At 32.2% G+C, this 27,940-nt stretch overlaps 3 protein-coding genes across 4 annotated transcripts; 2 read left to right on the forward strand and 1 right to left on the reverse strand.

The window, feature by feature from the left end:
* The first annotated feature begins 308 nt into the window (after nt 1-308).
* LOC100185274 (tRNA-specific adenosine deaminase 2-like) lies at nt 309-1,134 on the forward strand. Its single transcript, XM_002125065.4, has one exon. The coding sequence runs from the start codon at nt 360-362 to the stop codon at nt 894-896; it is 537 nt and encodes a 178-aa protein (XP_002125101.1). The 5' UTR covers nt 309-359; the 3' UTR covers nt 897-1,134.
* LOC778975 (mitogen-activated protein kinase kinase kinase 4) lies at nt 1,123-23,036 on the forward strand. Of its 2 annotated transcripts, none has more exons than XM_009863224.2 (35): nt 1,123-1,243; nt 1,512-1,700; nt 2,113-2,245; nt 2,561-2,597; nt 2,860-2,914; nt 3,337-3,444; nt 4,000-4,097; nt 4,447-4,579; nt 4,949-5,081; nt 5,404-5,446; nt 5,826-6,096; nt 6,755-6,835; nt 7,117-7,272; nt 7,734-7,881; nt 8,545-8,624; nt 9,237-9,430; nt 10,025-10,171; nt 10,584-10,682; nt 11,338-11,444; nt 11,842-11,933; nt 12,166-12,224; nt 12,565-12,745; nt 13,507-13,614; nt 14,015-14,165; nt 14,640-14,755; nt 15,331-15,468; nt 16,038-16,122; nt 16,501-16,641; nt 17,164-17,324; nt 17,882-18,006; nt 18,532-18,683; nt 19,331-19,473; nt 20,056-20,145; nt 20,476-20,652; nt 21,896-23,036. In XM_009863224.2, the coding sequence occupies exons 2-35, from the start codon at nt 1,527-1,529 to the stop codon at nt 21,920-21,922; spliced, it is 4,143 nt and encodes a 1,380-aa protein (XP_009861526.2). In that variant the 5' UTR covers nt 1,123-1,243; nt 1,512-1,526; the 3' UTR covers nt 21,923-23,036. The 2 variants fall into 2 exon arrangements, with proteins under 2 accessions (XP_009861526.2, XP_018671363.1); XM_018815818.1 differs by having other exon boundaries at nt 15,331-15,459.
* Nucleotides 23,032-27,878, reverse strand: LOC100177454 (transcription factor Sp5-like). Its single transcript, XM_002120394.4, has 8 exons — nt 27,646-27,878; nt 27,180-27,336; nt 26,479-26,690; nt 25,695-25,794; nt 25,193-25,334; nt 24,459-24,585; nt 23,936-24,070; nt 23,032-23,326 (listed from the first exon to the last, which is right to left on the reverse strand). The coding sequence occupies exons 1-8, from the start codon at nt 27,697-27,699 to the stop codon at nt 23,159-23,161; spliced, it is 1,095 nt and encodes a 364-aa protein (XP_002120430.2). The 5' UTR covers nt 27,700-27,878; the 3' UTR covers nt 23,032-23,158.
* Between the last annotated feature and the right edge of the window lie 62 nt (nt 27,879-27,940).

The following is a 27,940-nucleotide window of genomic DNA, read 5'->3' on the forward strand; positions in this document are numbered from 1 at the left end:
TGTATGCCTATGCTGTATTTAGGATTTGTTAAATCAAGTGTGCTTCAACAGTTAAAAAATATATGGTGCTGGTGAAGAGTCTTCCCCCCCCACCTTATTTGCTTACCACTAACCCCTAACCACCAACCACTAACCCCTATAACCACTAACTACTAATCCCTATAACACCTAACCCCCTAACCTAGGGGTTAGCAAATAAGGTGGAGGGGAAGATTCTCCACTAGCACCCAATATACTATTAAATTAACTGATTGCTATGCTAATTAATCTGTATTGAAAAAATAAATGCAATTCCGATATGCAGATTATGATAGTCTAACAATAAATAATTGCAAAGAGTCATTTAAGATAAATATCCAATGAACTCTGATGTTTTATTGAAATGGATGAATGAAGCATTTAATTATGCAGAAGATGCTCTCAAAGAAGGGGAAGTCCCCGTGGGCTGTGTGCTTGTGTACAAGAACAAAGAAAAGTTATCGAATGGACGCAATAAAGTGAATGAAACAAAGAATGCAACGAGACACGCAGAGCTCGTTGCTATTGACAATGCTATTAAAACAGTAACAAGTGACAGCTGGAAACAGAGCCTTCCAAACGATTGGAAGTTTACTGATGTATTTGAACACTGTGTTATGTATGTGACAGTTGAACCATGTATCATGTGCTGTGGTGCAATGCGTGCAATGAAAATACCGCTAGTAGTTTTTGGTTGCAACAATGAGCGGTTTGGTGGCTGTGGATCTGTGTTGTCACTTCATTCAAATCGAAAATTAAACTCAAGTTTAGGTCCAGTTATAAGTACATATGGGGGTCAACAAACAGTTAGAGCAATAACATTGTTAAAAGATTTTTATAAACAAGACAATCCCAATACTGAAGCTTCTGTTGATTAGTTTAGATCTTGAAATTCACTGTAGCATTTTGGCAAATCTCATAAATCCGCCACAAAGTATGTGTCACATCAATACTGGAAGAAAGTTTAGCGAATCACATGTAGTTGATAAACTGTCGTATTCTCAAAATCAACAAACCAAACTTTTATGGCAATCGTTACATTTGGTGAACTTTAAGAAGGGGCAAAAAAATAATGAATCTTTTTTTAGTTACAAAAACTTGTTTTTCTATTTCAGAGAAAAAAATTCTGTCCATGTTTTATAAAGTTTATAGGCTTTGAACGAGTTTAAATGTTAGGTGTTTAACTTATAACAGAAAGAGGTCTAAATTAATGTGGATACGAGAGGTTTGTTTTTTTTTCTCATTTTGCACAACTTCTATGCTTTTTCTGCATAAGAAATCAAAATCTTGCATTTTGAAATTTTGGGTTTGCAAGTCTTTGATTTATTTAGTTTTTGGTATAAACTGTTATTTTTTATGCTACAAAAAATGAACATATTTTAAAACATGAATAAAAAATATATATAGATAAAAACAAGAAAAGGGTAAATAAATAAAAAAATAGATTTTTCAATAACCCCGCCAGTCATCATAAATAGAACATTTCATTTCAGGCCTAACCTTGGGACATGGACAAAAAGGAAAACCACAAGAAAATGGATCGAGTCCGTTTTTTTAAGGGTCTGCGCGTGTTGGCTGGTGTGGGTGGGTCCAGATACTCAGATAACATGAACCTTACACCTGATGCATCATCTGCAAAGTTTAGAAGTCACTGGAACGCCATGATTTGGATAGAACTTCAGGTGCCTTGTTTTGTATTTTTATTTTATGTGGGTGAGGTCCCTGCTATGGAAACTTGGATTTTGGCCGCAGTTGACACATATTTTGTTTTTAAATCACAGATAACCTGGGCATGATATGTAGCGTTTTGTATTCCCTTAAACCTAGTAAACATTAAAGTTAGTTAATATTAGGATCATGAATTTTATCTCTGCCCCCCCAAGTTACAAAAGTTCAGAATCACAGGGCCAATTAAATGCTTGTTTCCGCTTTCATATTTTTAATAGTCTGTTTTATTATCCACTTCAGAAGTAATGGTGGACTAATTGTATTTTTTTTAGTAATAAAACTTGTATTTCTGTGCTTCATTTGGTAATAAAATTTAATAAATTTTTTTTCTACTTTGAAGTAATAAAATTTAGTTTAACTGTCAAGGCTTGGCACAATGATCGAAGCGTGTTCGAACAAGACGAATGGTTGGTTGCAAACCGTCAGGCTGTCATCGGTAAATCATTAGAGGAAGTTGAAAACTTCAGTTTTTGCGGGAATGTACATCACATTAAAAATGGTATGTGTGCGATTGTTTAAACTTTGCAAAACAAGCTTCTAAATTCAAGAAATCTGCTACAAAGTTTGTACGCTATGAAGTAAATGACAACAGCTTTTTCAAACTGTCAATTTTGCCCTCTAATATATATATATATATATATATATTATATATATATACATAATAAAAAGGTTAAGGTTTCCCCACCATCTGATGTTCGCTCGTGGTAGTGTGTTCAAGTTTGCCTTTTTTATTATTATTACGGTACCTTTCTGAACCTCATAACAAAAAATGAAATAACAGATTAAAACCCTTTTTTTTCTACTTCTGCAACAGGTTGTCCAAGTGATTGTCATTGTTTTATGAAAAACAGGTAAATTTATTAGTATTTAGTAGTTAGATAGTAAATAAAACACAGGACATGTAACATGTCAACACTTTTTCTTAACTTAAGTTAATTCGAGAAGTCTTAGCTACACAATACCTCTTTTTAAATTTATTTCATAAGATTACAGTGTGTCATGGGGCATACTTTAACAGCCCATGGTCTATTTCTATATATTTTCTTCAGACAATTGTAACCATTCCTAGTACTTATACTAATGTGTATGAATGATTTTGTTTTTTCTCACCAGTACCCAGGCTTTACCACCTGAGCAGCTGATGAATTATTCCAATGCATTAAAGCAGGTTTGATGATTAGAAATATCTTTGTTTGTCAATGTTTTTTACACTTTAAAGGTTCCGAAACCTATACAAAAATTAGTTGCATTAGTTTAAAACCATTAAAAATATGATCTGGTTGTAATTTTTTACAAGTTATTAAAAATATGGTCTTAATTTGTAACAGTAAAATGATATTACTTTTATTAATTCTTTTTTATTTGAACCCGCTTAAGTGTTGACACTATTTTTTTCCACCTATTCTTGCATAGTAATATTAGCATATCCAACAATTTTCACCCAAAACAGCACCATAATATTGATCTACTGATTTCGTCAATATAAGAGAAGTAGTAAAATGTATAGCTTGTTTTGCAGAGGGTTAAAAACAATATTACTGACACTGTGACGCATACAGTAATATCCAATAGCATATTTCGTTCGTTTAGGTTTGTCATGTTCTTGATCAAGTTAGTTTTGCTGAGTCGCTCTACTCATCGTCTGTGTGTCTTTCCATTGACCATCCAAAATATAAAAGTGAAAGTTTCTCGCAAAAGGTGAGATTTTAGACAACAATTCGTGTTATAATTAATGCATTCTGTATCCATATTATTCATTTCATACCCCAATATGGTTTATTTATAGATTTTTACATGTGTAAAAATAGAAGTTAAATTCCAATATAAACAGAACATACCTATGACATGACTTTCATTCCCAACTTTTCATTTTAAAATGTTAAAACCATATTCTCTCCTCTTTAAAGTCGACTTCCCTGTTGTACCTGTCGTGTCTTACCCACAGTTTTGTTTTAATAGAAGTTAAACTTAATAATAACTAAACTTAAAAAGCTTGTTTGTCTGCCTGGTGTAGCAACCACGCTTATTTTCTTCTAATTAAACGTAAATAGGTTTTTAACTGTAAACGTGTTTTAACAACTTTTGTTTTGTCACTTTTTCTTGTCTTTTTGTTTAAAATATTTCTAAAACTTGTTATCGTAATTGAAGAGACAAACAAAGTTATCATATATTAATATTTTCATCAGTGAATTTAAAATAAGTAGAAAAATAAGTAGAAAATGCTCCATGTTAAATCCACTTTAACGTCTACAGAGAGATGTTTTATGTACTTGGTTCAATACTTTCATTGAAATGAAATCTAGTTTTATTTCCATGATGGAGTTTCTTGACCTTCTCCAATATAACGAATGGTATGTTGTTAGTTGTTTCCTTGTTCTTATTATATGTTGTTTTATTATTCTTTTAGTGTTGTTGATAACAAAACATAAAACTGTTCAGGTCAAAAAATACCTAAGCATGAAATAGCTGTGGTAAAGATATATACATTAGCATAAAATTGCTCTTTTAATAAGTCATTGTATGCATTAAAAACTTTACCATGCCAAAATAGTTTGTGTTCTTACATCATAAAATAGGATTTTAATTCAAAAAAGTCGAAACCAATTTTTAAGGGCACTTTTTTAATTTGTTTAAATACCGTTTTAAATATTAATTAACCGTACAGTTATTTGTTTTAATATTTTTCTAATTTCTTTTCAGGTTGGAAACCTTATTGGAAATCCCTGATATTTGTGAAGGTTTATCTTTGTCAGTTAAACCACATTCACCATTCAGTGGTATGGAGGAGATAACACACATTTCGTGTTGCCATATATCTGATGCTATTGCCACGGTAAATAAATATATATTCCTATTTCAAAATAAGATTAGAAATTGTTTTATGTATAATTTCAATGGTATTGGAAAATATCTTTTAAAATTTGCAATAAAACTATTTCGTATGGGAATTTTGCCATAGGATAAAACTGATTGTTTATGCAGCTATGTTAGGCTCAGTCAAAAGAATTAAATATGTATATATTTTCAATTATAAATTCGACACATTGTCACAGTGCCAGGTTGTTTACTTATTAGTTTAGAGTAATGGTTTTTAATGTTTTTTCAAAGGCTGTTTTGTTTTTTGAAAGTTTTGCTCTGCTTTTTTTCTTATTTTAACTATATTTCCCAAGTTTTATTTTCATAATAAAAACCTGTTTTACAGACCATGGACACTTTGTTGAGAAAATTCAATGTCAAAACTATTTTGTCTATTTTGTTGAAAAAACATTTTACTCCACTGATGAGAGCATTCTATTTAATTATTCAAACAAAAATCAACCAAAAATATAATGCAGGTAACCATGTTTCATATATACTATGAATGATAAATGCCTTTGGACTTTTGCTATACCTGGCCAATTCTATTATACTTTAATGAACAAATGTAACTTGCTGTATCCTTGACAGTCGTTAAAACATGGGCATTTTCTTTCATACACCTCGTGCCAGCTTACGAGTTCCCACTTATGTAATTTTGTGATGGTATTTTTCCTAACCTCCAAATCATTAGTAACCACTGGGTTGGCATACATTTAAGGTTATTGACCATAATATTTAACTAAATACTTTATTTGTAAGCTTATAATAGCAATATAACATTTACATTTCTATCTACAGATAGAAGTAAACAACAGCAAGGAGATTTTTCCAATCCATCTGTGTAAGTCATTGTCACTTTTGTGTGTCATTTATTGTTAGTATATAAAATATAATGTTGGGATAATGGGCCAACGATAGCCGAATTCTTACATCCCTTGGTGTGCCTTTGCGTCTGACTTCACTCATATGTGCCTTTGCGTCTGACTTCACTCTTCACTCATAAAACAGAATTGTCATTGTTGTTTAGTTAAAGGCAGAGTTATGTTTTTGAATTACATTAAAGTTTTATTAGTAAAGTATTGTTTATTTTAAAATATATTGGTGTCATTCCCTTTTATTTTCAATTCTGCTATTATATTATGTAACTGTAATGTTATGTATAATAACCCTATAATTTAAGCCTAATCCATCAAAGGTAAAAACCTTTGTCATTTTTACAGTGATGCACAGTCCGTCATTTTACTGATCAAGGAAACATTACCAAACTTACAATTGAATGAAATATCTCTTCAATATACTGAACCTGCAGTGTATGAAAGATTCAACCTGCCTTACCTTGACCCACTGTATATTCTCATGAATGATGTCATGTTTGCTGTCATGTCACGTTGTTTAACAGCGAGACTTGAACAGGTGGCATCTTGTCAACAAAACTGTGGATCTTCAACAAGTATTCTTACAACTCAACAAGTTGTGTTTGAATGCAAAGAAGTAAGTTTTTTAATATTTTTTTTAACCAGCTATGCCAAATTCGTGGTCTGGATTTTCCATTCAAGATATAGTGGGGTGTCAGAAGATGGGATACCTTTTTATTCTATTTTCTTATCCCATCTGGTAGTAAACAAAAAACATTTAATGAAATACAAATCTGTATCCTCACATTTCCCATATACCGTTGTTAATTGTTTAAAACACGATCAGGATGTTTGGATATTATGTGCTAGAGGTGTCCCATCTTCCCCCACAATAGTATACATGTGGACATAGTGCTGTGGTGTAAGATGGGATACCGTTTGCATCAAAATCCTGTATTTCCTGTTTTAAACAATTGAGAACACTCTTTAAGACACATTCTTTGCAAACATTCTTTGTCTACAACCAAAAGGGGACAAGAAATGAGATTCAAAACATGTCCCATCTTTCCTCAACCTACTATGTGTATGGGTGGCCCAGTTTCTGGGTAGTGGGTTAATAGACTCTGGCCTAAAAAATAAATGTTTAAATTTTGCTAGTTGTTTAAAAAAGAATGTTTTTTTTGTTTTTATGATAGTTGTTAAAAATATAATGTTTTTGTTTTTTGTTTTTTACTAGTTGTTAAAACTTAGTGTTTTCGTTAATTACTTTGTGATTAAAGTATGAACTTCTCCAGGTAATTCAATGTTGTTTGCTTTCCCTTGAAGTTCATTGTTTATTTTTGAAACCATTCAATGGGGAAAATGAAAATCAAAAGGTTTTTATTTAAATATTTAAAGCATTTGGAATATTTTATGCTCGCAATGTATTAATTGAAGTATAAAACTTACTTTTTCTTGTAGTAAAATACTAACTGTGTATAAAAAATGATATAATTACTGTGTTTTACTAATTTATTTCAAATTTTCTTTGCTTTTTAAAAGCATTCAGATCAAATTCAATTTAGGCGTAACCCGCTGTATTATATTTTCAAACATATAAAGGCCAACTAGGTACAACTTTTCAAGTGCAATTCTTAACATAGCGCCAAATTTCTAGGCAAACGTAGTTTGCTTTCGGAATAATCTTCTTAAAATATTTGGAACGTATCTTGATTTTGTGAAGTTATGGGTTGTGGGGCAACTTACTGGACTCCCCCACGCACCAAGAGGAATCATGGAAATACTTGAAACTGAATGGAAACTTGCTCAGAAGGTAAAATTTGTATATATATTATAAAATGTGAAAACGCAGTGTTTTCCATAGCATATGAATTGCTAGGTGAACAATATTGCTGTAATTCTCAATTGACTTGCCTTAACTTTGCAATATTGCCTCCTCACTATCAGGCTGCGCACCAGAGGTCAAAAACAAAATGTAAAAAAGTAAAATCATAGAAATCTTGGGTTTTAATTGCTTGAAGCAATTGCTCTTAAGTGTCATGCCCAAGGACACATACACCCACCATGCTAGCAGCGATGAACCTTGAATCGATAACGTCTTGATTATGGGCGCGCTAACTACTGTATGAAGAATTTTAAAACATTTTTTATATGCAAATGTAAACCTCATTATTTCCAATTACTTGTTATAACTTTTGAAATAATTTAGCAATTACCCAAACTTTTTTTTAAATATTTCACCACATTTTGTGTTCAAAATATTTCTCTTTGCAGATCTCAGTTAAGATTGACATTGAATGTTTCATTACATGCGCATGTAAATGCACAGAAATATGTAAAGATGTTTTCATTTCAACGCAAAACTTCTTGACATCAGCTGCCGTGGCCATCATTGTTACGCGCTCTGAAACCCCATCCAGTGGTTAGTGTTTGTTTATTGGAACAAAGTTGTTTTTTAGACTGTAATTTTTGTCATACATTTTATTTATCGCAGGGCATAATATATTTTTTTTGGAGTTTATTATTCTGCCACTAATAAAAAAAAGTTCTTTAAAAATGAAAATATTTAGTTTATCATAAAACCATTGGGGAAGTATATGTCTTTGGTCAAGACACTTGACAGCAATTGTTTCAACCCAGTACTCCAGTAGGCTAGTCTTTTATGATTTGTCCCAATTTTAAGCCATACATTATAAAAGCAATAAAAACATCACAGACGTGGTAGCTCGTCAGTACGTACGTGGTAAAACATAAAAATGTTATGTTTGTGGTGATTCATAAGTGGGCACGAGATGTGTGAAACAGACACCAGTGTTATATTGACTGTTTTTGCCCTGTCATACTTGGATAAAGTCACATTTATTCATTCAATCACATCTTGTTTCCAATTCTAGTAAACTTATTTTAATTCAGATAAATTTTCTAAAAATTTTATATTCGTGGTGATTCATAAGCGGGCACGAGATGTGTGAAACAGACACCAGTGTTATATTGACTGTTTTTGCCCTGTCATACTTGGATAAAGTCACATTTATTCATTCAATCACATCTTGTTTCCAATTCCAGTAAACTTATTTTAATTCAGATGAATTTTCTCCGAATGAATTCTTTCAACCCACCAACCACCATCTTCAACACAGCAATTCTTATCCAACTTCACCCAAGGTGTATATTTTTATATTTATTTTACCTTTATATAATATTTACTTTTAATGATTATAAGGCAACTTTTATGTTTAAATTGAAACTGTTTCTTTATTCCTAGATTGTTTATGTCAATTTGTTTTTTTTTTATTCATGAAACATATCGTAGGTTTGAAGAAGATGGTCCATTTTTTCATCTTCTTTTAATGTCACATTAAGTAATAAAGAAAGAATATTCAAGAATATATAATTAAAGCCCATGACCCAAAAATCGTTCTAAATTGTTAAAAACACAATAAAAAAATACTTGGCAGGAAGAACAGCATATTATTTGCGAAAAGTGTTTTTCTTACCCCACAGTTCTACATCTCGTAATATTATAAACACTTAGACTCCCTTTTATACAATATTCCTTGTCCGCTAGGTGTAGCGACCACAATTATTATTTTCCAATTAAATGGGAATATTTTTTTTTTCTAACTGTAAGCGTGTTTTAACAACTGTTGTTTTGTTGCTGTATCCTGTTTTTTGTTTAAAATATTTTATAAATCTTAGCTAATCGCTACTATAATTAAAGAGACAAATCAAGTTATTATTATTATATAATTATTATGTTACTATGACATCATAAAGGCGGGGTTTCTTTGGTTTCATCGGCAAAGATCGGAAAGTCGTCATCTTGCTAATCGACATTCAATCATACGAGATGGAGATTCCTCCATAGAACAAGCAAAGAATTGTTTCCTTCCAATTAATTATAACAAGCAAGATAGCTTGGAGATGAACAACACAGAATCAACAAGGAGATATTTGTATGAGTTAAGCAGGTATGCGAGTCGTGACAAGTGGTTAGCGCGCCTGCCTATATCCCAGAGGTAATGGGTTCAAGGCTTGTTGCTGCTACCATTGTGGGCGTATGTGTCCTTGGGGCACTTGACGGGAATTTCCTCAACTCAGTGGTCACTAATGGGTTGTCTAAATTATTAGACACATTAAAAAATGAAAAAGTATCCAAAAAATAATCACCCATCAAGTAACATACATGGTAATTCGTATTATAAGGACTATCTTTTTCATGTTAAGATAAGATAAGGTAAGTTACGTTTATTCATTCATGTTGCTTCAGGCGTGTAATGGAATATATTAGACACTTACAAATATTGAGATGCCAAGAGTATTACTAATCAAGATATTGTTAAAGTATTTTTTTGGATGGCTTAAGAAATTTAACTAATTTCGCTAAATAAAAGCTTTTTAACTTTATGTCTCTCAGACTTATTACATACTGTGTACTAAAACATAACACAAGTGTCTGTTTCATTCACCTTGCACCTGCTTAACATTTCTGTTAGCAATATTACTTTAATGTTAACCTGCAACCAATAATATTTTTTTTCAATGTAAACTTCTAAAACACGCAGAGCAATTCGTGATTTATTTGATGAAGCTCGAGAACGAACAATGAAAGCCGTCACTTTCGCGAAATCTCTTCGAAAAGATCTTGAACCCTGTATTGAATTCAATTATGTCAGTTTCGATGTCAAGTGCAAACATGGACATAGTAGAGTGTGGGTTTTTTTTACTTTTTTTACTTTTGTACATTTGTTCTCGTTTCATTTGTCGTCTTAAATTGCTGTTTTAGACTTTATTTGCAAACCTCTGATTCAATGGCTTATCCAGGTTGTCTTTATTAGGTGAATGACACTTAAAAGCACAAATGCTGATTTAGTTAAGTAGGGGAAAAAAAGACAGGGCTATATTCAAAAACAACGCCATATGGCTGGCAGCAACAGTATAATTGTTCTTATTATGTTTGATTTATTATGTCTTATTATGTTTGTCCATTTGTTGAATATTACCATTAATAAAACTTACGTAGATCAAAATAATTGCGTGGAATCATGTGTGCAGAGTTCAGCAAGTTTATTTTTAAATACACATGAATTTTTAATACCTAATCTAAAATATGTTTTTATACAGATATTGTAGTAAATGTGGTCTTCTGAGTAAATTAAAAGCAAATCGTTATATTTTGGTGGAGTTCAAATTATCTGATGATGTTACCACAAGTTTGTCCAGGTAAGAACAACACTTAATTGCATATCATAATTATACAACATGTCTGACTGTGATATGTCACAAATTTTGGTCTCTAGTCGCATAAAAAGAATCAAATAAGCTGTCCCGGTGTTGGGGTTTTGGGACAAATCTGGCCTACATCCCAGGTCCTTAACAAGGACCCCACCCACAAAAATATAATAGAATATCATAAATAAAAAATGGTGAAAATTAGTTTTTTTAAAAAAGTCATTAAAATAATTGAATTGATTTAAAGAATTTGTACTTTATATTTGTTATCTCTTAGTTGTTGTATGGCTCTAATGCTCTTCAATGTTTCTGAATGCAGTTCTGTCTCCCCTTTGTATTTTACAGTTTTAAATTACACTAAAAGTACTGTTGTGCTGTTATTACAAGAATAATAGCAATTTCTAAAAGAATAATACGAATGAGGCTGTTTTGGTCTTCATCTCAATTTTCCTAGAGTTTAAACAATCACCTACAAAGTTAAAAATATAAACGTGGTAAGCTGGCACAAGGTGTATAAAACAGAACACCCGTGTTATAACAACTGTCGTTTTCCGGCCACACGAGAATAAAGAAGTTTCTTTTAGTTACATAAATTCGAATACACGTCTGGTAATTCTTCAAACATCATCTGATAATATTTTATCAGTTCCTCCTCTTCCTTTCATCCTCATCATCACTGGATCTTCATATCTCAAGATCTCATTGATGCGGATCAAACAGATGATGTTAAGATGAAACTCTTGCATCGTTTTGGTTAGTTACCCAATATTTCTAATTAATAATAATATAGTAATAACTTCATTTATTTCTTCAATTACGGTAGCAAAGACATAAAAACAGTTGTAAACATGCTTACAGTTAAAAACATATTTACATTTGATTGAAAGAAAATAAACGAATTATAAGACGCACAGTCATTTTTTCCAAGGATTTTAAAATGGAAGGGCCTCATATTTTGCCTAGTCATGAAATTTTCATTAAAAAAAAAAACAGTAAAAACTTTAAAAGAATAGGTTAAGTTTGGAAAAAAATGAAAAATGCAGTTTAAAATCCCTATGTTTGACCGGTTAGACTTTATTTGTACTAATTCACACCAAAAACACATCGAATTACCAAACATAGTTTTGTTTATATTATTTTTACAAACTAGTTTCGTCATGTTCCACTGCACAGCAAAATAATCCAGTGGAAACACTGGGAAATTCGAAAAAGACCAGTGATGCCATTTTGTTTCTGCGAGTGGTAAATAGTCTTTTTAACATTCATTGATATTTATTTACAACATAAATTAGGCTGCATTATATTTACTACTTTTACCAGTTCTAATACATTTTTTAAAAAAGTCCCTTTAACTTAATGAAATGCTTTAAAAATAAAATGAAGTTTTGGTTTCATATACATTTACCTGGTAGATCATTTATATATATTTTCATTATATTCTGTATGTAAAATGTTATATTATCTCATTGTTAAGTTGTCACATATGGAGCATCAACAAACAAAGAAATCACGGCCAGCAAATGTTGCACAAAGGTATTTTTAGTTAAAAAATTTTAGAAACTAAACTAACATTTTAATTCTAGTTGCAAACAATTTAAACACAAATTGTAGCTTTTTGCTTGACTATCTGAATTAACTTTTCTTGTTCTGGTCTATTGTATATTTTCTAAAAATTCAGCACGGTTGCGGCCAAGTACGAAATGGTTAAAAATGCTAATCAATTTGTAACATAAATTTATAACAAAATTGTAAAATTAGTAGGGTAATAAATATAGGTGTGAATAACTATTACTGTGGCAGTTAAACCATATAAGAAGCAACAAGCAAATAATCACAGTTGGTTGCAAAGAAAACATTTCATTGTTATTTCTAGATGGACAGGTGAAGTACTCACGATCACAGAAGACGATCTGACATCATTTAATCACGACGTGATCAAACTCATGAACCTTCATATGAAGTTAGAACACGATTTCACAGCTGTGTCAAAACATGGAATGAATCTGGGACAAAAAAGAAGTGAACTTTTGAAGCTGTTCGGACCATATGTAACTGTGAGTAACATAGCTGTTGTCTAAATAACGAATTTCCAAACTAGGGTAAGAAACTTTAGGGGTCGCAGAAAGTATACTAATTTTACACAAAGTACCACTTGAATGAATGTGAATGAATGAATGTATGAATGTAACTAACTTTATCCTCGCGTGGCCGGTAAACGAACAGTCGTTATAACACGGGTTTAACACCTCGTACCAGCTTACGAGTTACCATGTATGTTACTTTGTTGGTGATTATTTTGGGGGATTTTTTATGTATGGCTGATAATTTGGACAACCCATTAGTGACCACTGGGTTGGAGCAATTGTCGTTAAGTGTCTTGCTCAAGGACACATACGCCCACAATGGTAGCAACGTTGAGCCTCAAACCCATTACCTCTGGGTTACAGGCAGGCCTATGCTACTTATAACCACTATGCTACTTATATTGTACTATAAAAGTATACTTATTTTACATAAATACTACTTATATTATACTATAAATTGTAAAGGGCAGCAAGCTAATTTAAAAGTAATTGTAAGCAAATTAGTCTTTACTGTAGAGTGCGGTACTACAGCGTTGCATGCCATTGTAATTAGTTGTTGAGATAAGTCTATTTATCAATGCCATATTATTGATATTTTGGTACAAACAATTTTTAAGTTGTTTCATACTTTGTTCGAAATTTAGAAATGTTTGCACCTTTGTGCAGTGCTTTTTTAACATTTAATTTAGCACATCTTGTGTACAGGAAGTTATAACTAGGTTTTTCACCAGATGGTGGTAGCACAGAGCAGCATCGTCATAGAAATCAAAGAATCATTAAAAGAACTTCACATTGCAGTTTTATCATTATGTGATATTGTGTTACAACAAGTCAATGAGGTTGGTACTAAGAAATAAGGTGGAAACCGGTACATGTCTTGTGTCAAGTGTGGTACAATCACATTCTAAACATTTTTAAAACAATAACAACAATTTTTTTAATTAATAATAAATATTACTAAGTACAGTGTTTTCTGAATCACTGTGCTGTGAAAGTAAAATTTCATTAACTATTAATAATATTAATTGAAGTTTCACGTGTAAATCAAAAATCTGTTTTTCTTTTGTAAATTTGGCATAAAAGCTTAATAAAGTTCAACTATTGTTGTGATATTGTGAAAAAACTATAATTTTCTTGATTTCATCAATAAATTCCAATTTTCTTGGTATTATAATAGGCCACAATGTGCGTGGTGTCATAATATTATTAAATAAACAACAAGCTTCATGCATTCTATAGATGAGTCGTCATCTTCAATATGAAGTGAATGAAGAAGCCGGTTTCACTCGCGATGAGGAACCGCAGTTGTTCGCTGAGATAAATCAAGTCGTGCAGAAGAATTTTTACTTTGGATTTGAATGCATGAGAGAAGCAGTGAGAATATTTTCAGGTAGCTGGATATTTTTTATTTATATTAATAACTTTTTTTTCTTTTTTCTTCAATTACTTTAGCCAAGATTTCAAAATTTTATTGAAACCAAAAGACAGGAGATAGCGACAAAACAATAGTTGGTAAAACTCGCTTACAGTTAAAAACATATTTACAGTTGAAAGAAAATGAGTGTGGCTCACTACACCTAGATCTAATTTCATTTTAATTTAAAAAATATAGCGATATATATAACTCCTAATTAATGTTTTACTAAATGTAGAATATATAAATTTTAACCAGTCTGTTGTTTTTCCCCAAATTTTGTTGTTGTTTTTTTTTTATGTTTTATATAATATGCTTAGTGTTTTAATTGGAAGACTTTTTTCCTTCAATAACAGATAAAAAGTACTTTTCAAAATACCAATTGTGTCTTTGTGTGTATTCCCTTCTACTGAGGAATACTTTCCCATTATGTTAACAATTTGTTTTAAGGAAAACTGCGACACAAAATGGAACTTCTTCATTTAAAATATTTAAAAACTTGGATGGATTACGTCATGGAGTTTATTCCGAGAGGAAAAGGAAAGAAACCAAAATGGGCAGCTTGTGTAAGTAGGTGCACTGGAGTTATAAAAACACTTTACAGGTTGTGTCTTTACGCACATTTTTATTTCTATTAGAAGACTAACTTGAAAATAATTAAATGTAAATGTAAATGGCTTGTTTGTCTGCAAGGTGTAGTGATCACGCTTATTTTCTTTAACTCAATGTAAATATTTTTTAACTGTAAGTGTGTTTTAACAACTGTAGTTTTGTTGCTATATCCTATCTTTTCGTTTTAAATATTTTTATCCTATATATTTTTTTGGTAAAGTTAAGGATCATGAGAAAGCACAATTTTAATGTCACAAAGTGTAAAAAAAACTCTTAATTTATTTTGTATTTTTAAAACGAGTTTATTTTGTAAAATTTTTAAAAGTGGTAATTTTATATCATTTTTGACAAAATATGTGATCGATTTTACGGAATTTACTGACTTGCATGTGATCGATTTTACAAAAATCATACTAACTTGCATGTGATAGATTTTACAGAGATTTATGTGATCGATTTTACGGAAATTACTAACACAACTTGCATGCATTTTTAAACCCAAGTAATGACTTTCACTTTGATGTTACAGGGATTGAATTCACTTGTTAGTTTAAGCATGGAGGTAATCAAGAGTTTACCAGATGATGAATACAACAAACTTAACGAGCTCATCTCGAAATTCCTGGACCATCTCATTGGAACAAGGAATTCTCATGAAGTGAATCAGGTTTTGATACAATGTATACAAAAATACATATCTAGAATTATACCTCGATTACAACATATAAAATTATTTTTCTGGTATTGTTTTTCAGTTAAGTACATATGTTTTTTAATCAAAACTATTTTTTTTTATGATTAAAACTCGTGTTAAAAATCAAGAATCCCATACTTATTTGGATGTTTAATTTTTCTTTTTTTATACCCAAAACCCTTTCGAATTGTCGTCCACTAAATAATCCTTTGTCTTGCACCCGGGCAAAGCGGTTAGCGTGCCTATAACCCAGAAGTAATGGGTTCAAGGCTTGTCACCGCTATTATTGTAGGCGTACGTTTTTTGGGCAAGACACTTAACAGCAATTGCTCCAACCCAGTGGTCACTAATGGGTTGTCCGAATTATTAGCCATACATAAAAAATTAATAAAATTCCACAAAAAATAATCACCAACAAAGTAACATACTTGGTAAGCTGGCCAATGTGTATGAAACAGAACACCTGTATTAAACAACTGTCGTTTTCTAGCTATGCGAGGATAAAGTAAGTTACATTAATTCATTCAAACCCCTCCACACAGCCACCGAACCCCACCTTCCCCAACACACAAGAAGTTCCAATGTTTCGATCCTTTAGTTCAAATTCATCAAAAGAAGAAAACTTCGGTAAGTCAATATTCTGCATTGGTTTTATTGAAAGACCCTTTTTTTAATAAAAGTAAAATACGATTAATCAATGTCAGTCAAATTTATTTTTTAACAGTGTTTAAATTTTTGTTTTTACGTTGTTTAAATTTAACATTTTTTATTTAAATATCAAATTATTTATTTTACATATATCATTCTTACGTGTGCATGTGCTGTATTTTTTTAAATTATAATTGTACTGATAACATTAACTACGACATTATGACATCACTATGCCTGAACCCAGTGGTCACTAATGGGTTATTTATATTGTCAGCCATACATTAAAGCATTCACCTACAAAGTTACCCTCGCAGTATTTACTCAAGTGATATTTTTATTTAATCTTTTAAATAGATTCCAACCAATCGAACAACGTTGATTGTTACGTCACAAACAACATTCAAGTATCACAATTACCATTGGATCAAATAAACATCACAATATCGGAGATGGAAGCTAGAAGAGATGATAAAAGAATGGAAAAAGGCATCATTGGTATTCAGCCCGTCTTTTCTACTAAAACATTTTTTAAATCTTCGCTACCGTAATCAAAGAGACAAATAACTTTACTAGTAGTATTACATTTTATTAATTATTAATATTGGCAGATTTTACGCTGTTATATAGGGCAGGATACTTCTTGTGGAGAGAAAAATGGCCAAATTTGCAGTTTGTCCACTTTTGCATACTGCATATATTGTAAACATTAAACTAACATGCTACCACCATGCATAAAATGCCACAAAAGTAAATAGCCTAAATTGGACAAAAAATAGAAAACAAAAACATTTACAGCGAGTTAAATCTGTAATTACCAACTACTGTTGCTTGCCCACACAGTAATACAAATTACCCTGAATCAAATTTATGTATAATTGAATGTAAATATGTTTTTAACTGTAAGCATGTTTTAATAACTGTTGTTTTGTCACTACATTCTATCTTTTCCCTTATAATATTTTTAAATCTTCGCTGCCATAATCCTTAGACAAGTAATGTTATTATTATTTTTTACAGGCCGTGTGATTGACACCCCAAATTCAATGCCAGTAATTCAACTTGGTATACGAACTGTTAGTTTTCGGTGGCAACGTGGTACAAAGATTGGAGAAGGGACATTTGGAAGAGTTTATACTTGTGTTAACATGGATAATGGAAAGTTGCTTGCCATGAAAGAGGTTGTGTATAGTGTACATTTTTTTATTCTATGTGGGTGAAGTCCCGCTATGAATCCTATGGTTTAGGCCAGGATTGGCTCATTGCCCCAACACACGGGATGCTACCGCATGGGTCTCACCAGTTTTTAGGAGCCTACCGCTTTTCGGGAGGTATGCAACATGGGACTGTAATGGTAATGGATAGGGAGAGATCTTACCTTGACAGCATGGCCAAGGATAGATGCTCTCGTCAACTTGTGTATGTTAGTAATGGGATCAGACCAAACAATGATTACGCAATCTATTTTATTAAAACCTTTTTCTTTTAATCTCATTTTGTCATATGATAGGAACAATTATTTTTTCCCATATTGATTTTCCCGATAACTATGTTACCAAATACACTTGTAGTACGTGACCCAACTGAATTTAACTAGTGATTTCTGGGTTCAACCCAGGGTTTAAGAAACACTGCTTTATGCCAATTCATCTACATGAAAACTAAGTTTTTCCAAAAAAAAAAAAATTTCAAAAAATTTGCTAAAAAAAGTCTAAAAATAAAAATCTTTTTTCTTTAGATTCCGTTCCAACCAAATGATGAACATAAGATCAAAGAAATTCTTGATGAGATCACCAACTTTGAAGGAATCACACATCAAAACTTGGTCAAATATTATGGGGTTGAATTACACAGAGATCAAATGTGTGTAATGTGAATGAATGTAACATGCTTTATTTTCGCGGGGCCTGAAAACAACAGTCATTATAACACAGGTGTTCTGTTTCATACACCACGCGCAAGGCATGCGCATTACCATGTATTTTACTTTGTTGGCGATTCAAGGCAGGCTAATTACTTTGCCATGGAACCGGACGTTCTAATAGAAAACAATGACAAGTATTTATATGCCAGTAACCCTTTTGTTCTTAGGGTAAATCAAAACTATTTAACAAATCAGCAATTTACTTGCATTTAAAACGCAAACAACCAAACCATTCTCAGTTTCTGTAAACTAACTTGATAATAGTTAAACATAAATAGTTGGTTTGTTCCTTATTTTTCTCCGATTCAATGTAAATATGTTTTTACCGGAAAACGTGTTTTAACAACTGTTGGTTTTTCACTATAACCTGTATCTTTGTTTAAAATATTTTTAAATTTTCGCTAATGTAATCGAACAGACAAATAAAGTTATTGTTCTGATTAAAACAAACCAATTCACCCCAGGTATATATTCATGGAATATTGTGACTCTGGAACCTTGGAAGAAGTTAGCAGGATTGGATTACCTGAAGTTATGATTCAACAATATACATCGCAGATCGTTGCAGCTGTTTCTGTGTTACATCAAAAGGGGATTGTGCATCGAGATATAAAAGGTTTGTTTTATGTCAAGTATTGTGTATATTTTATCTATGGATGACGTTCTATGGCAAGGCAATGCAAGGGTATCCGCTTTAAGCCAAGCCTAAAGAAAAAAGATTGATTGCAATTTTTTTTTAATAATAAAGGTAGTGAAGATTAAGAAATATTGTAACCGAAAAAGACAGGATATAGCGGTAAAACAACAGTTGTCAAAACACGCTTACAGTTAAAAACCTATTTACATGTAGTTAAAAGAGAATTGGTGTGGTCGCTACACCTAGCAGACAAACCAGCCATTTATGCTTAAATATTATCAAGTTAAACTTCAATTAAAACAAAAGTGTGCAGAAGACACCAAGTCACGAACCATACAGAGGGGGGATTCGGCTTTAAAGAGGATTGACCCAAAGATTGGGTGTTTTATTCTATTTATTAATATAAGACCTGCAGGTTTTGATACCTGGTTGATCCTACTAGTAGTTACATGCTTGTCTCAAAGATGCAAGTCTAAGTACAAGCTATGTACTGCAAATGGCTCATAGAACCTTTTTATCATTAATTATACTGTATATTTATAAACATGCAATTTTAACCTGTCCGATGTACACACACCACAAACCAAAATTTAAAATCTACCACATATACCCATATACAATCACAGGGGGTAATATCTTCCTGACTTCCAATGGTTTGTTGAAGATTGGTGATTTTGGAAGCGCGGTTCGTTTATTGGATCGAAGCCAAACGCTTCCAGGTGAAATTGCTTCGCACACGGGAATCACAGCTGCTTACACAGCTCCTGAGGTAGGTGGTTTAATAGCGTTTAATAATTTTATTTGATATACAACTTGGTTATGGTTGTAACATCAAGGTGTCTGTAGTGCCATCTCACAGAAATTTTAGTATAGAGGTAACATCGTATGATTAGCATTCCTTTCTTTCACAAAAATATGAGTAGCCAGTATGCATATTAATCAGCGAGGTTCCTTTAAGTTTTACTTGCTGTCTTAGTAATTACTATTGAAGAATATAAAAGAATAAGTGTTATTAATTTATTCTTATGGGAGGGGGGTAGTGACAATCTTTTTAAAACTGTATATTCTGTTTCATACACAACGCTCACTTACGAGTTGCAACAGATGTAATTTTGTGGGTAATTGTATTATTTTTCATTTTTTAGTGTTTGTGCTTAAAACAAGTCCAAGACACACTCCATATCTCAAAGTGGAATACTGACAGTGTAGAAGGGTTTAAAAAAAAAATTAATCAGAGTTTAAATAAGAGAATGTAACTGTATCATATTTCATAGTTTAGTTAAAACGCCCGGACTGTACAATTTGTGATTAAATTATGTTTTTTTTGTAAAATATATACTTTATTTTCTAGGTAATAAACAGCAATGTAGAGATGGGATATGGTAGAGCTGCTGATGTTTGGAGTATTGGGTGTGTTGTTATTGAGATGGCTGCTGGAAAGGTTGGTGGAAATTTTAAGTGTTAACACGCTTATAATTAAATGTAAATATTTCTTAACTGTAAGCGTGTTTTAACAACTGTTGTTTTGTCGCTATATCCTGTTTTCTTGTTTGAAATATTTCTAAAACTGTAATCGGAAAGATGTTTTTTTCAAATAGTGGTTAAATTTTTTATCTGAGTGTTAGGTGATAGGCCAACTCTGGCCTGAATCTTCATCGTGTATGCCACACTGTAAGTCTATAGGACCTTTTTTATATATAATTATTAATTAATAGAATAACTTTACTGCAGATTTTTTCTATTTCTATTATTATCAACTCATTATATGCAGAGACCATGGCACGACCACGAACCATTCCAAATCATGTACAAAGTAGGCATGGGTTGCAAACCAATCATTCCAACTTCGCTTAGCAGCGATGGGAAAGATTTTGTTGAGCGTTGCATTGAAATAAGTCCGACTGAAAGATGGACAACCAGTGATCTACAAACACACCCATTTATAAAGGTCATTTACTAACAACATCTTTTTGTGTTTGTTAAGAAAAACTGTACTTACTTTTTACAGTAAGCATGGTGTGTTCATAATATACCTAATGTACACTGTCAAGTGGTGTATCATCTGAATATAACATCTCGCGCCAGCTTACAAGTTACCATGTATGTTACTTTGTTGGTAATTGTTTTTTGGGGGATTTTTTTAATTGTTTTATATATGGCTGATAATTTGATCAACCCATTAGTGACCACTGAGTTGGAGGAATTGCCGTTAACTGTCGTGCCCAAGGACACATACGCCCACAATGGTAACAGCGTCGAGCCTTGAACCCATTACCTATGGTTACAGGCAGGCGCGCTAACCACAATGCCGGACCTGTTTTACTATTTGTGAATATCTTGTTATCCCGTGACCACTAAATACATAGAGTTACCCCAACCCACAAGTATGTATGTGTGTAATAACTTACTTTATCCTCGCGTGGCCGGAAAACGACAGTCGTTATTACACCGGTTTAACACCTTGTGAAAGCTTACGAGTTACCATGTATGTTACTTCGTGGGTGACATGACTAAACACTTTTTAAGTAAGTCAAAAGTGGTTACAATGATATTTAAATAAGTGGTGTATGCATAGGTGCCTAACTTTTGGAAAATCAAGGTACCTATAAGTTTTAAAAGATAAAAGTTTTTGGCGACGAAAGTATGAGCATATTTTTTGTCAAATTATTAGCTTTTATTTGGGAAATAGGCCGATTATTGCACTATCACCACTATATAGTGTTTATTTTTTTGTTTGCAAGATAGTTATTAATTTGTTTATGCATTTTTTATACTGGGTACTCTGACTAAGTTTTATGGTATAGTTGGATGGGGGAAGATGGGACACCTTCGGCGCATAATATTCAAATATCCTGATCGTGTTTTAAACAGTTAACAACGGTCTATGGAAGTCTTGAGCATATAGTTTTATAATTCTTTGGAAGTTCCTTGTTTACTACCACATTGGACGAGAAAATAGAGTTAAAATGTGTCCCAACTTCTCCCACCCTACTATATATACCCATACCTTACATACCAATGTTTGGGCGCCTATAGGTGTATATTAAGTCCACAATGTCTTATTATCATTTCTACCTATTGCTATTATATATTCTCATATGAGTCTAACTTTTGTTACCATAGTATATAAGCACACTAAGAGAAGTATTATTATGAAATAACATTCCAAAACTGAATAAATTTTTTTACAGGTTGCTCATCTAACATCTGCATCATGAAAATATCACAGCATGATTTATTTCATCACGTGATTTGCATCATATTCATAAAACAACATCATGCACTCATAAAATGGTGACAAATTGCAAATTTTTCTAAAATTACGAAATTAATTTTTACAGCTCAAAATAGTTTTATAATTATGTTCGTTTTTAAAACATATTTTCCCCTTAATTTTCTACTTAGTATGTTGATATCAAAATTTATTTTAGTTTTTTAGTACTATTTATTTTACATGTATGGTACAGGCATTATTATTTCTTTCATTTTAATCATTGTGAGTTAAAAGTACATTGCTATTATGGATAGCAACATAGAGTCAAATATTTTATTTAGTTGAGTTTGACACAAAAATCCATAGGCAGCAAAAAAATTTCCATTGTAACTTGTTTATCCTGGTGTAGCAGGAAACAACAGTCGTTTTAATGGGCGAGGTCTGTTTCATACACCTCATGCCCACTTACAAGTTACCGCATATTTTACTTTTGTAAGTGAATGTTTTTTGCGGAATTTTTATGTGTGGCTGACAATTCAGACAAATCATAAGGGACACTGGGTTGGAGCAATTGCCCCCAAGCCAGAAGCAGGTGAACCACTTGGTCATGGCTCTGGTTGTTTATATTTTGACTCTTTAAATGGGCCTGGATGGTCTTAGTTTATGTCCCATATGTATACGAGTTGCACTCTGGTTTATAACATTGATTGATCCATTCACAGCTTTAGCACTTCAATGTCTTACATATTTTTCACTTCATTTCTGTACTAGTTTCATGACTTGTTAGTACTTGGTGTAATGTAGTACATTGTACATATTATATTTTACCTAAACGTGATAATTTATGTGCCAAGTAAGGAAAATTGCAATTAATGTAAAAATGTTTGTATAAAATAAAATTGTATTTATTTATCCTCGCATGTTGGGAAAAAGCAGGAATTATAACATAGGTGTATGAAGCAGAACGCTAGTTTTATAACGACTGTCGTTTCCCTGCCATGCGAGGATAAATAAGTTATACGTCATTCAACTAACTGTGCCCGTTTACCATCATTTAAAAAATGTAACTTTCTGTGTGATACATTTGCATACATCAATCATTACGCTTAAACATGGTATATGACATTGTGTGTTTATTTGGTTTCAAAGCAAAAATACGGAACAAACAGTGTATGAACACAGCATAAAGAGAACTAATCTAAAAAAACGACATGTTAAAAATCACAGTGAAAGAGGAACACTAGGTAGCGAAGTACGCGTCTTCTTTGACGTCATCGGTTTTTTTAACCGGTGATTTCGTTTGGGAAATTTCGGTCGTTTTAGCAGTTTTTTCGATGTTAGATTTTTTCTGATGAATTTTAACGTGTTTGGATAAATGATCTGATCGCATGAAACGTTTTTCACAAATCTGTAATAAAAAAAATTGTAAGAATTTTTAAATCAGGACTAAATGAATTTTACTTTTTGCCCATTTTTTTATTAAACTTAATTTATTTGAAATTTTTTAATTTTAACTTTTATTATTGTGCATTTTAATCTTTTTGCATTTTTTACATAAATTGTAACTGTAACAAGAAAGTAAACTACATTATTCATACAAAATCAGTTTAAATTATATTCTTTTACTGGTCGCAAGACGTTTTTTTGCAATTATTTTAATATGGTATAGTAAGGGACGATGGGACACCTTTTTATTCTATTTTCTCGTTCCATTTAGTAGTAAACAAAAGATATAAAACCGTATCCTCACGACTCCCATAGACCGTTATTAATTGTTTAAAACAGGATTAAAACATTTAAATATTCTTTGCTCAAAGTGTCCCGTCTTCCCCCACCCTACTATAATTTATTAATTTGACTTCGAAAGTAAGGTAAAAAGACGACCTGTTTTTGCATTGAATTTTTACTTTGAACAATAATGTTATTTGCATTGAAGTATACTTGGTAAGCCCGCATACTTTTCATTGAACGTTTTAACAAGATTTTAATTAATCCAACAAAGTATTAATTTCCTCACCGTACAACGGAACTTTTTCTCTCCTGTATGCGTCCTTAGGTGGCGCTGTAACTCATCGCTTCTTGTAAAACTTTTTCCGCAAAACATCCAATGACAAACGAAAGGCCTTTCACCAAGATGCCATCTTATATGAGCCTGGAAATAAGGTACAACGGATTATCTAAATGTCAAAAGAGTTAAAAAGAGAAAATTTAAACATATTTCAGTTATTGTGATTTGTCATATAGTAGGGTGGGGGAAGATGGGACACCTTTTCAATCTATTTTCTCCTCCAATTTGGTAGTAAACAAACATTCAACGATTTTTTATAAAACTGTATCTTCACGGCTCCCACAGATCGTCGTTAATTGTTTAAAACACGAGCAGGATATTCGCTTATTATGTGTTAAAGGTGTCCCATCTTCCCCCACCCTACTATATCTCCAAATAGTTGCTATTTTTTCCAATTAAATGTGGGGATAAAAACAGCTATTTAATATCATATTATTTCACAATTAGCATTTTTTAAATTCCTAAACCTCACCTTTAAATGCGACGTTTTTCCATAAACTTTCCCACAGTTTGGAAAGTGACAAATGTGTTCCTTCTTTCCGTTAGCGTTCCTTAAGTCGTTTGGTGCGACACAGTTCGGACATCTACATCTCGCGCATCTGTATACATAAAGAAATGTTATAAACCTCTTAATGTTGATACACAAAATTACGTACACAAAATTAAAATATAGAATTTACACTTGTATAGGCCTTCGCCATTAGTCTGTACTGTTTTTTTTTTTTATTAAAAAATCCGAAATACTTTAAGTTGTGGTTTTTACTATTAATTTTAATACATTCCTGTTAGTAAAGGGTGCTAATATGTGACATGTTTTTAATCTATTTTCACACCGCATTTGCTATTAAACAAAGGATATTTACAGAATTATATATAGTGGGGTAGGGAAAATGGGACACCTTTAGCACCTAATATTAAAATATCCTGATCGTGTTTTAAACTATTAACAACGGTCTATGGGAGTTGTAAGGATATAGTTTTATAATTCTTTGAATGTTCTTTGTTTACTACTAAACGGGACGAGAAAATAGAGTTAAAAGGTGCCTCATCTTCCCCCACCCTTTATACTGTATAACCGTAGCCCCGCAAGTCTAAACAGAAATTATGGGTTTTAGGTGCTAACGGTATATGCCATCCTACTCCGCACATTTTAAACAATTCGCTTCAACATGTTTGTTTATAATAGTTCAAAGCCTATGCCGTTACCTTCGTGTGACGCTGGACGAAGCAAAATGGTCGCCGATGGCTAACAAAGCTGCCCTGTGTGCTGAGCGAGCGCATAAGCCGGGAATAAATGGATCGTATGTCGGTGCGGTTTGGTTTGGCAACATATGAGGGACAATACTACCTGTATGTATGGAATACATTGTTAGTAGATCATTTTATGGAATATAAGATATAATGCCAATTTGAGTCGTATATATATATATATATATATAAAAGTAAATAAGTGTATCTTTTTATTACATTAGTAATATTGTCACTAAAATTTAATTTGACTTCAGTCACTATTTTTTTTCTAAATTGCAGTAGGGTGGGATATTGGTGTCTCATTATAGGTACAAACACTTTTTTGAAATCACAATGTATTACAAACAATAATATTAAGATAAAACTCGTTATTACGCAGACACAATTGTATTTTTTTGTTAACTTTTTTGGTTTATTAAAACAGTTAGTATTACTTGATTCGTTTTTTTTTACTTACGTGAGGCTAGTGGGTTGTGGGTGGCAAGTCGTTCGTTGCTTGCTGCATATTGTCGTTGACTTCTCCACCAACTGTCAGGTTCAAGGGGTGGGGAGAGTTGCTGTGAAAAAGCAACAAATTAATTCACATAAAAACAATCAGGAATATACTACTATTGTAAAAGTGTTGTATTTAATTTGAACGAAGGAAAACAAATAAAATATTTTTTAAGTTTTTAAATCTTCCAAATCTACCTAAAAATCGTAATTTGGAAACGCTGAGCTTACAACAAGTGCATATTTAAAATCTGGTATTTTTTTATTTTGAAGATAGATTTAACTTATCTAATAAAAACACGGTTAAAATCTAATAAAAACACGGACTTGCGGTTAAAAAACATCAACTGCGCAGAAAACATTAACCCGCAGTTTGCATAAACGTGTTAACTCGTAAGCAGGAGCGAGGTATAATATGAAATAAGGCATCCGTGTTAGCTTGATAAAGTTGCCCTGCCAGCAGACGAGGAAATATATATAGCAGTACGGGGTAAGATGAATCTCGTTAAAAAATAAAATATTTTTAACAACCAATATAATACTCCCTTTGTAAATATTCTTTGTTTACTACTAAATGGAAAGATGGCAAATAAAATAACGTGCCAATTTTCCTCAACATACTAAAAGCATTATTAATCGAATTAAATTTTGACGCTTCTGGTTAGCTTTTAAAGACACTTTAAGTCGCCAAAGTAGTTTCAGTGCCTAAAAGGTTGTCTAAAAGCATCAGATTATGAATCATACCATACCTGGTAAAATCGCGCGTTGAAACAACGCATTGTGACGTCAGCGGTGACGTGGGATACTGGGGGAGTGACGTCATGTCTGTAGCCACATGATTGTGACGTAATAGAAGATGCTTCTGGAATATTTCCGCGGTAGAATTGTTGTTGGTAAGGATGGAAGGCGTCAGTGGATGGTGGGGTGGGGGGAAGGTCCATCATTCGGTTGCAAACTGACCCTGGGTGATAAAGATTCCAGTTATATATTAGGGTGGGGTAAGATGGGACATGTTTTTTAGTCTCTCTGTGCGCCTCATTTGGTGGTAAATAAATATTGTTTAAAGAAATATAACCGTAACCCCGCGATTATAAAAGCGCATTGGTGATATAATTTAAAACATGGTTATATTATAGTTCAAAACACCGGAAAATTGCATTTAGGTGCTAACAGTATCCCACCTTACCCCACAGAACTATACTAATCTTATTCGAAAAATCTAGAATCCACAAAAAAGACGTAAAGAAAATTTTAAATTAAATATGTCATAATTAAAAAAAAACGAGAACAGTATAACACTCACGAAGAATATTTACAGAATTATATAATCGTGTCGTTACAACACTAAAATAAAGTTTGTAGTTGTTAAAAACACGATCATGAAATATAGGATTTGGGTTCTAACTCTATTTATTTTTTTCGCAGTGCTTACACTGCAAATAAAAAATACCTGTAGCAGTTATCATACAGCGTGGTGTGGGGTGGGGGGCGATGGCTGGGTGGGGGTGTAGAGTGGATTCCGCATCCATCAACCATGGTTGGTAAACTCGTTGTGGGGTGTGAAAGTTGGGGCGACTTTGGATGACGTGACAAGGTTGTTGAGGGCTCTGGGTGAAATAAAAATTGTTTAATTTCTTTTTTTAAAACATAAAATAAACAATTTTTAAATATTCATAAATTTTGTTTTTAACTTGACAAAACGCAGTCATTTTTAACTTGTACGTAAATAATCGTATAATTTATACATTGAGCGTTTTTTATTAAATAATTATAGGAAAAAAAGTCGTAATTGAAATTGGAGGTAATTGGAATTCATACAGTTCCGCAGAAATTACAACTTAAACCGAACAAAACCTCATACCAAACGTACAATACATTTAAATCTTAAGTAAACATCTTAAAATTTAATTCCTTACTTGCTTTTTAACAAATCCAGGAAGTGCAGGGGAAGTCATATTAGGACTTAACATATTATTTTAATTCTAAATCCCAAAATAAAACTCAAGTTTCTGGCTGTAAATTGTCTTGATTCTAATACACCGCTGCTGGCAGTCGTAGCCGATTTGTAGAATGAAGTCGAATCCGCGAAATAGCTGTCTGATTCCAGTCGCCTTTTTTCTACCACCGCAAACAACCGATTCTAGTTTTTTGATCTTTTCGATTATTACAACATAAAAGAAGTGGTGAAACATGTAAAAACGATTAATAGAA

This window comes from Ciona intestinalis, unplaced genomic scaffold, assembly GCF_000224145.3.
Source record: "Ciona intestinalis unplaced genomic scaffold, KH HT000103.2, whole genome shotgun sequence".
NCBI classification, from domain to species: domain Eukaryota; kingdom Metazoa; phylum Chordata; class Ascidiacea; order Phlebobranchia; family Cionidae; genus Ciona; species Ciona intestinalis.